Source organism: Boleophthalmus pectinirostris, unplaced genomic scaffold (assembly GCF_026225935.1).
Source record: "Boleophthalmus pectinirostris isolate CB_2022bp ecotype Guang Dong unplaced genomic scaffold, ASM2622593v1 HiC_scaffold_14, whole genome shotgun sequence".
In the NCBI taxonomy this organism is placed as follows: Eukaryota; Metazoa; Chordata; class Actinopteri; order Gobiiformes; family Gobiidae; genus Boleophthalmus; species Boleophthalmus pectinirostris.
The window spans coordinates 27,215,961-27,225,960 of NW_026571047.1; the positions used below are offsets into that span (position 1 = coordinate 27,215,961).

Consider the following 10,000-nt stretch of genomic DNA (forward strand, 5'->3'; position numbering starts at 1 on the left):
GGCTAAACCAGGACTAAACCAGGACTAAACCAAGACTAAACCAGGACTAAACCAGGACTAAACCAGGACCAAACCAGGACTAAACCAAGACTAAACCAAGACTAAACCAGGGCTAAACCAGGACTAAACCAAGACTGAAACAGGGCTAAACCAGGGCTAAACCAGGACTTAACCAGGACTAAACCAGGACTGAAACAGGACTAGACCACTACTAAACCAGGGCTAAACCAGGACTAAACCAGGACTAAACCAGGGCTAAACCAAGACTAAACCAGGACTAAACCAGGACTAAACCAAGACTAAACCAGGGCTAAACCAGGACTAAACCAAGACTAAACCAAGACTAAACCAAGACTAAACCAGGACTGAACCAGGATTGAACCAAGCCTAAACCAGGATTGAACCAAGACTGAAACAGGACTAGACCTGTACAAAACCAGGGCTAAACCAGGACTAAACCAGGACTAAACCAGGTCTAAACCAGGACTAAACCAGGGCTAAACCAGGGCTAAACCAGGACTAAACCAGGACTGAACCAGGACTGAACCAAGCCTAAACCAGGACTGAACCAAGACTGAAACAGGACTAGACCTGTACAAAACCAGGGCTAAACCAGGACTAAACCAGGATTAAACCAGTACTAAACCAGGACTAAACCAGGGCTAAACCAGGAACAACAAACACTATTCTGAATAAAAATAACACTTTGAACATTCAGAATAAATATTTTATTATATACAATATGTTATTATTATATTGTTTCTGGGTGTAATTTCGTTTCCTGTTTTTTCCTCAGATCCACCCTTCGTCTCTGAAGCTGCGGATTGAAGTGGAGGGGGAACAGCTGCTCTTGGCCCTGGACAAAAACCAGTAAGTGTCGCCGTATTTTCCTCTGGTCTGTGCGCCTCAGATACATCCTCGTGTTTACATCGGTTTGTGCGAGACAGACGGGAACAGGGCAGGTGTGGAAAACCCATCTGGAGGTGAGCGCTGGTGAAGGATTGTGGTCTGCTTTTGGATCCCTGTCAGAAATATTACACTTAAACCCACCATGTTTTTACAATTAAAGGTTGTACGTTTTATTCTGTGGGAACATTTTTAGAATACTGTAAAAAATTCATGTTACCAGGTACTAAAATAGCCTGTTAGGACAGTTTCCGTAGCCATAAATTTTCAATAGACTGGTTTATTCTGGTTTAGTGCCTCAATTTTAAAGGTCTTATATTACACAAAATATATTCTTGTGAACTTTAAACCATGTTATAATGTTGTTACCTCATCAAAAACATACCTGGAGTTTTCATTCACACGTGTTTGAATACCGTATTTTTCGGACTATAAGGCGCAGTATCAATAATGTTGAATTCTCTTGTCTATTTTCTTACATAAGGCGCATTAAGAGAAACAAACGGACGACACTTGAGACTGATCCCTTAGTCCAGGCGTCCACGATCCATTGGCAGATCGTGGTGTAATTCGCCCGACGTTGCCTCTCTGTCTTGATGAATGCGTTTTATGAATGTGAATGTGGGTGGATAATTTAAGTTTGTTTTTTATTTCCTACGATGAGGACTCAAATATACACTGAGTAATAATGTGTTTAATGCAGCTTTGCGCACATTTGTTTACGTTTTACAGAAATGAAACTTAAAACCACATGAGTAATTTGCATAAACTATAAGCTCTGAAAAAAAAAAACAGCTCACTCCTTGTGCACTGATGCAGTTCAGCTTCTGTCAGACTTGGCGAGGCTTCTGACTGCAGTAGCTGTAATGCTCCGATAATCCATCGAGCGGTGCGGCTTCGTAGTTTACCAAAGTCGTACTAAAATCTTTTACAATTTTTTGCGCGCTGTGTACCACATTAAAATCTGTTCGAGGTCAGTAAGCACAAGACGCACTGTTGATTTTTGAAAAAATTAAAGGATTTAAAGGATTTTAAGTGTTTCTTTTAGTCCGAAAAATACGGTAACTCTTTATTAGTCTGTCTACATCTCCAAAGCTCAAAATGCTCTGTTCCACCTTGTGATGTCATGAAATCGGTAAGATTCAAGTTCACAGCTCCTTTTACATTTAGTTCAGTAGAGATTGGTAATTCCAGAGCTGAAATTGTCCAAATGATTCTAGTGAAGGTGTATGGAGTTTAAAAACACATTGGAGTACTTCCTGTATTACCACATGACATCACAAAGGCTACGTTCAGACAGCAGGGTTTAATGCTCAATTCTGATTTTTTTGTGAAATCCGATGTTTTTGCGAGGTCGTTCACATTTCCAATTAAATGCGACTTGTCTGTGACTCCAGTGTGAACGGTAAACGGCCCGAAAAGTGTCCCGCATGTGCACTGGAGACACGATGACGTCAACCCCATGCGTCAACCGCAGCGAGCGTGCTCTGTGTTTACGGAAGTTGCCAAATATGGTCGCGAGCATTGAGCACCTGGCGATTTTACAGTTCCGGTTTCCGCCTGTTTCAGCGCAGAATAGTGACGTTTGTCGCTTGTTAATGACGTGTAGGTCGGATGGATGCGCTTTGGCCGTTCAGACTGAAGTCGCATGTCAAAAGATCAGATATGTATCGGATTCAGGACCACATATCCAATTGGCCTGGGTCGCATTTGAAAAATTCGGATCTGTGCCGTTCAGACTGTCATTAAAAGTTCGGATACAGGTCACATAGACGCCAAAAAATCGGATTTGGGTCACTTCAGGCTGCAGTCTGAACGCAGCCAAAGTGGACCGGGCAAGAACTTTGAAGAAGAAGTTTGTGTGTTAAACATGTGTGAATGAAACAAAACACAACTCCAGGCATGTTTTTGAAGAGGAAACAACATTATAACAAAGATCCAAAAACTGTGTAATATGAGCGCTTTTAAATTGGTGTGTAGTTTGTCTCAAGTAGGACTGAACCAGGACTGAACCAGGACTGAATCAAGACTGAACCAAGACTGAAACCAGGTCTACATCAGGACTACAACAGAAAGCCGGTCCCTAAACCGGGACTGAACCAGGACTGAACCAGGACTACAACAGCCCTTTAATGCAGCGAGTGTAGTTTGATCTGCAGTATTTTAGTTTTTAGGTTGCTTTAAGGTGCACTATGTAACTTTTCTGTTGGTTGCTTGTTTCCATGGAGATATTAATACTTTGTCTGAAATGTCCCACAGTACGTCATTACACTTCTGTTTTGTGTTTTTCAGTTTCAGCTGTTTTAATTGCTCAAAAATACCTAAAAAAAACATAGATTCTTGTCACGAGCAGGGCCACTTCTCAAGTAACGCACCCTCACCAGAAAAGTTCCATAGTGTATCTTTACCAGGCATCGTCAAACAATGAAGTTTATAAAGTTATAGCTGAGTGTCTTTTAAAGTCCTTCAGCTGGTGACATTTAAATTGCCTGTCCTTTATTTGAAATGTGCACAAATGACAGACACACGCCATGTTTACAACTAGAACTTATTTTCTTTTTCTTATATTGCATGTCACTCAAAAAAAAAAAAAAAAAAAAAAAGAAATTAAAGACGCTGTACTTGATGTTTACTCTTTAAAACGTGAAAAACAGAACAAGGCGAGTTTGTTTGTGTAGCATTTTTACACAAAGTAATTTAAAGCACTTCACAGAGTAACAAAGACATTAAAATCACAATACAGACAAATTAAAATGTAAATAATCATCTCACAATTTACATTAAAAGAGAAAAAGTGCAGAATAAAAACATTTTCAGTCTTAAGAGTCTTAAAGCAGAGGTCTGTCTCACATGTTCAGGAAACACGGACTCCTCATGTTTAGTCCTGATTCTGGGCACCAGCAGGAGGTTTAAACCAGGTCTAAACCAGGTCTAAACCAGGTCTAAACCAGGTCTAAACCAGGACTAAACCAGGTCTAAACCAGGACTAAACCAGGTAAACCAGGACTAAAACCAGGACTAAACCAGGTAAACCAGACTCTAAAACCAGGTCTAAACCAGGACTAAACCAGGTCTAAACCAGGTCTAAACCAGGTCTAAACCAGGACTAAACCAGGACTAAACCAGGACTAAACCAGGACTAAACCAGGACTCTAACCAGGACTGAAACAGGACTGAAACAGGACTAAACCAGGACTAAACCAGGTCTAAACCAGGTCTAAACCAGGTAAAACCAGGTCTAAACCAGGACTAAACCAGGTCTAAAACCAGGACTAAACCAGGACTAAACCAGGACTAAACCAGGACTAAAACCAAAGGACTAAACAGGACTAAACCAGGACTAAACCAGGTCTAAACCAGGACTAAACCAGGTCTAAACCAGGACTAAACCAGGACTAAACCAGGACTAAACAGGACTAAACCAGGACTAAACCAGGTACCAGGTCTAAACCAGGACTAAAACAGGACTAAACCAGGACTAAACAGGTCTAAACCAGGACTGAAACAGGACTAAACCAGGTCTAAACCAGGACTAAACCAGGTCTAAACCAGGACTAAACCAGGACTGAAACCAGGACTAAACAGGACTAAACAGGACTAAACCAGGACTAAACCAGGTCTAACCAGGTCTAAACCAGGTCTAAACCAGGACTAAACCAGGACTAAACCAGGTCTAAACCAGGACTAAACCAGGACTAAACCAGGACTGAAACAGGACTAAACCAGGACTAAACCAGGTCTAAACCAGGTCTAAACCAGGTCTAAACCAGGACTAAACCAGGACTAAACCAGGACTAAACAGGACTAAACAAGGACTAAACCAGGTCTAAACCAGGACTAAACCAGGACTAAACCAGGACTAAACCAGGACTAAACAGGGCTAAACCAGGGCTAAACCAGGACTAAACCAGACTGAAAACAGGACTAAACCAGGACTAAACCAGGACTAAACCAGGGCTAACCCAGGACTAAACCAGACTGAAACAGGACTAAACCAGGACTAAACAGGGCTAAACCAGGACTAAACCAGGACTAAACCAGGGCTAAACCAGGACTAAAACCAGGACTAAACCAGGACTAAACCAGAACTAAACAGGCTAAACCAGGACTAAACCAAGACTAAACAGAAATAACTAAACCAGGACTAAACCAGGTCTGAAACCAGGACTGAAACAGAACTAGACCAGTACTAAACCAGGACTAAACCAGACTAAACCAGGACTAAACCTAAACTAAACCAGGACTGAACCAAGATGAAAGGACTAGACCTGTACAAAACCAGGGCTAAACCAGGACAAAACAGGACTAAACCAGGATTAAACCAGTACTAAACCAGGACTAAACCAGGGCTAAACCAGGACTAAACAGGACTAAACCAGGACTAAACCAGGACTAAAACCAGGACTAAACCAGGACTAAACCAGGACTAAACCAGGGCTAAACCAGTAAACCAGGACTAAACCAGGACTAAACCAGGGCTAAACCAGGACTAAACCAGGACTAAACCAGGACTAAACCAGGACTAAACCAAGGCTAAACCAAGACTAAACCAGAACTAAACCAGGACTAAACCAAGACTACAGCAGGAGGCCGGTCCCTGAGTGTGAGATGGTGCATATGACACTAACACATCTAGATCTAGTTCATTTTAAATAGTTCTCAGTGGTCCATAATTATCACTTACCTTATACATACTGTGCCTCCTAATTATTCACACTGAGATTATAGGTCACTCACACTAGGACTTTAGAACCGTGCCCAAGCACAGATCAGCCGTAATGCAGATTGTCCAGTGTGAGTGCAATGGAACCATGCTCAGACGCGGCACTGATGGGAGTTTGGCCCGATTGGAGGAGGTGGCCCAAAGCACGACACTGTACGAGTCCTGTGTGTGCGCTGATGTTATTCATATGAGGAAAACAGTGAATAAAATCTGCTCCAAAACACACGACAAACCCGTACTCACTTTCAATAAGGACAGACAGATGTTTAGCTGCTTCTCGTCTCTCTGCTGTCATCGCTGCTCTGCGCTGTGTTTGTATCCATAAACTCACGGAGGAGCGCGTTTCATAAAAGGACGCACATCAGCCTCACTATTTAATAGATATTTCTGCCACTGGACTTTTTTAGCACATGTAAACAAACAGCGCCGTGTGACGTCATTGGGCCGTGACCCGGTTCGGATGTGCAGGTGTGAGAGCGGAACATAGAACCCACTAGGGATGGGCATGGATTAGTCGATTAATCGATTAAGTTCATTTTAATCGACAAATCGAATGTAGGTTGCTGTGCGTAGCCTGACCAAACAGGGGTCTGTACATGTGTCTCTCTGCACTCAGAAGGAGCGAGACACAAACAGTCGGTCAGTCTGCAATGTGCCGAAGCGCAAATGCGTATTTAACGATGATTTGTACAAGAAATTCCACGCTTTCCGTTCCGGTCGGGACAAGTGTGAGTCCATGTGCACAGTGAACAAAGCAGCACATATGTTTTGGTGTCCAGAGGGAAAAAGCTTTACCAGGTGAGAGTCGCGCAATGTCGATGACGAGTCCCCACCTCCCACCCCCTGGTTTTGACAAACGCAAATATGGTCACACTAACCTGTATCCCACTGAGTCGTGTCCTTTAATCCTACAGAAATTGAACCGCATCAGTGCACAAGAGCAGTTTTTTTTCTTTGCTTAGTTTATGCAAATTAGCGATTGCGCAAAGCTGCATGACACACATTAAAATCTCAAACGGGCTGATGTGGCTCTAGAGTGGTTACGGTTTATATGTTGTAAAGTTGAATTTATTTATGCAGATTAGTAGTGCAGATCGTAATAATAATGATGATCATTTTAATATAAAAATTAATTCATTTAATTAATCGATAATCTATCGTTAATTCTCCCGACGATCGATTAAGAAAATTTCATCGAATGCCCATCCCTAGAACCCACAGCGATCGAGCTTGAGCACGGCACGGTTGTGAAGTCCTAGTGTGAGCACGACCTAAAAGTGTTTCACGGTAAAGCCACAACAACAACTAGCATCCTAACACGCATTTCCTGATTCTCTGACAGTAAATCGCTTTGTAATTAGCCAGCAAGCAGCAGACTTTATTTTGACCTCAGGAGCTGCTTGTACAATACATCTGTACTGGGGCAAGTGAGATTTTGCTCACATCCATAGAGAAGAATTGTGCAGAGGCCCTTTAAAGGTGAAAGGATGGGGTGAATTTTCACAAAGACATACTACAAAAACTTCCAGACCACCACCCTTCTTTGCTCTTGAAAAAAAAAAAAAAGACTTGAAAGCTGAGAGAGGGGAGACAGATCTTGGGTGCATCACATAGACATTGATGAAATGAGACTCCCCTCTCCTCCTCTCTATCGTTTCATCTGATCCCTCGGCATAACACTGGGGAGATGGAGACTCATGTGTGAACAAAGACCCAGCAGACATAGAGAGTAATAGATACTGTCAACATGGAGAGATGCACAGGGGGAAGGAGAAAGCCATTTTGAAAAAGTGACTCATTATAAAGAGAAGGTGCCTGTGACTTGGTTGTGTTCGTGACATCCTGCAATTTGGTAGCACAGTTTCATCTCTGTTTTGGAGAGAAATATCTAAACTGAAAATCCACAAACATCGAATGGTATCCAAGGATTTCACAACGAAGAAAATGTACGACCGTTGTCATAGCAATCAATAATTCAATAAAAATATGAAATAATGTTTTAATGGTAAAAGTCCTCAGAATGTAACAGGAAGTGAAACCCACGGCTATATGTATGTGTTTGGGATTGGGTTCACAAACTTGCCATAATCTTTTTATTTTTTTCTATTTTCAACTGATAACAATACTGTCTTTGCAATTGACTAATTACTGACTGATTATTCACATCACTTTCTGTTGACAGAGAAGATGTTGAATTTTGTCCCAGTTTTTGTTTCATGCAGATAGAAACAGTAATCATGTATTACATAGATATTATATGTTTGACCAGATCAAAACATCTGGATTTTGACAATTAAAAAGTAAATTCTATGACAGAATTCTTACCTGTCCTCCAGCTGTCCCCGCCACGACAAAGACAAAGGTGACACCACCAGGCCAAATTACAGGTCAGATCTATGAAGACGTGAGCCCATTCATTGTAAAGATTACCTGTTTTCCAGAGAATTTTTTAATACACATAACACCTGTAGCTGAATAAATGCAAGATACTGTATTGTTACTGTATAAGTCGCACCAACCAAAAAATGCGGAATGAAGAAGAACAAAAAACATATATAAGTCACACCGGACTATAAGTTGCACTTTTTAAGGGAAATTTATTTTATAAAATCGGAGACCAGGAAACCGACATTTCATCTTGAAAATCAAGTTCTAGTAAAAACAATAGAACAGAGAACAACAGACTGTTAACGTCACATATGAACAGTTCTTCAGATAAACTATAACATAAACAACAGAACAGAACAAGTTTAAACAAACTCTCCATCTCACTCCAAATCACTAAATCCATTCAATTCTTCATCCTCGGTGTCACTTCTGAGCAACTCCGTGACCTTCGGAGGTAAACAGAGCGCCGCTTCCTCTTCTGTGTCGCTGTCGTCAGACTCAGCATCAGTTCCAGTTAGAATTATTCAGGCCTTTCTGAATCCCGACAGGATGGTTTCGTTGTCACTGAAGTCCAGGCTTTGTCCATCCATCCAGTGACTTCCAGGAAAGTTTCATGGTGCATCCTCCCGGTGTCACAAGTTTCTCTCTCCCTCCAAACTTTCTTTTTGCTGCTCCATTACTGTTTTTGGCTACACATTTCATGACTTGCAGCTTGTAATCTGTAAAATATGCTTTTCTTTTTGTGGACATTTCTCAGTCGTCTTTATAAGTTTGTTTAAATTTAAAATTTTCAGTGGTACAGAAGTAACGGTGCGATCAACTGACATGATACAGACAGGACAGAGGCTCTTACTTCAGGAGACATGCACAGTAGAGCCAAGTGACAGTGGTACAGGAGGAACAGGAGCAGCAGATACTGACACACAAGACTAGAGCCTCTCGCGGCTTCAGTGTGAACATTTTAATATATACAGTAAGCTGCACCGGAGTATAAGCCCCAAAAATAGCAATAAGTTCAAATATTTGTGCAGAGAAACGCAAATCTATTACAGAAATCTTTTTTTTTTTTTTTTGAATGAAAAAAAGCATACAAGATCGTGTTTGACTTACAAATTGTTCTTTGTCAGAGAAATGGCATTAGCCATTTGTTCAGTAGGGTTTACACCAGGGTTGGGCAGTATAATGACCAGAGGGCCAGTAGACATCCATAACAAGATGGAGGACTGAACTGTACAGAAATCTTTTTTAATTGATGAACTCTTTCTTTTACAAAATATTATAATATTATGAACAACCTGAAACTTTATTAAAAATGCAATGAAAATGTTTTAACATTATCTTGTATGCAAATAGGAATGAGTCAATTTATCTTGGAAAATCCTGCACTCGGCTCCACTTTTCTCATTTTTGACATTTTTCTGATGAGGGTGTCACGGTCAACAGTCAAAACGATCGTCCTTTAAGAGCGTTTGGAAAGAAACAAGTCTTCATTTGTGCTGCTCTGGTGGGAGGAGCCACGTACAGAGACGCTGGAGACGCTGCTCTGCTCAGCACCGCAGAAAATTACCAATATTTAAATAGAAAATATAATTAAATTATTTTAGTAGAAAATCATTTGAGGGCCAGATTAAAGGTCTTGGAGGGCCGGATCTGGCCCCCGGGCCATATGTTTGACACCTGTGATCTAAACTATGAAAAAAAGTGCGACTTATAGTTCGAAAAACACGGTAGATCAGTTTAATGCCACACTGTGTAACATTCAAGACAAAGCAATAACATCTTGATGGAAAGGTTACATATTACACCTTTACTACGGACAGTTTTACAGTGTTGTGATGTCAAATGAAACTTATTGGTATGTTTGAACACGGCCAGCGTTCGCGGAGAATGGGAAGTGATTGATGGAGTAATATGTTTCCAATTCGGCCGCGGCTCCACACATGAGCGAGCAAGACCGAGCGACGAGGAGGAGGAGAGAGAGAG

At 41.3% G+C, this 10,000-nt stretch overlaps 1 protein-coding gene across 1 annotated transcript in view; it reads left to right on the forward strand.

The window, feature by feature from the left end:
• LOC110163799 (disintegrin and metalloproteinase domain-containing protein 12-like) overlaps window positions 1-10,000 on the forward strand; it is a 333,462-nt gene that overhangs the window by 71,691 nt on the left and 251,771 nt on the right. The window contains exon 3 of the mRNA XM_055149921.1: window positions 797-870. Coding sequence (XP_055005896.1) covers window positions 797-870 — 74 coding nt within the window. The remainder of the gene's footprint in view (window positions 1-796; window positions 871-10,000) is intronic.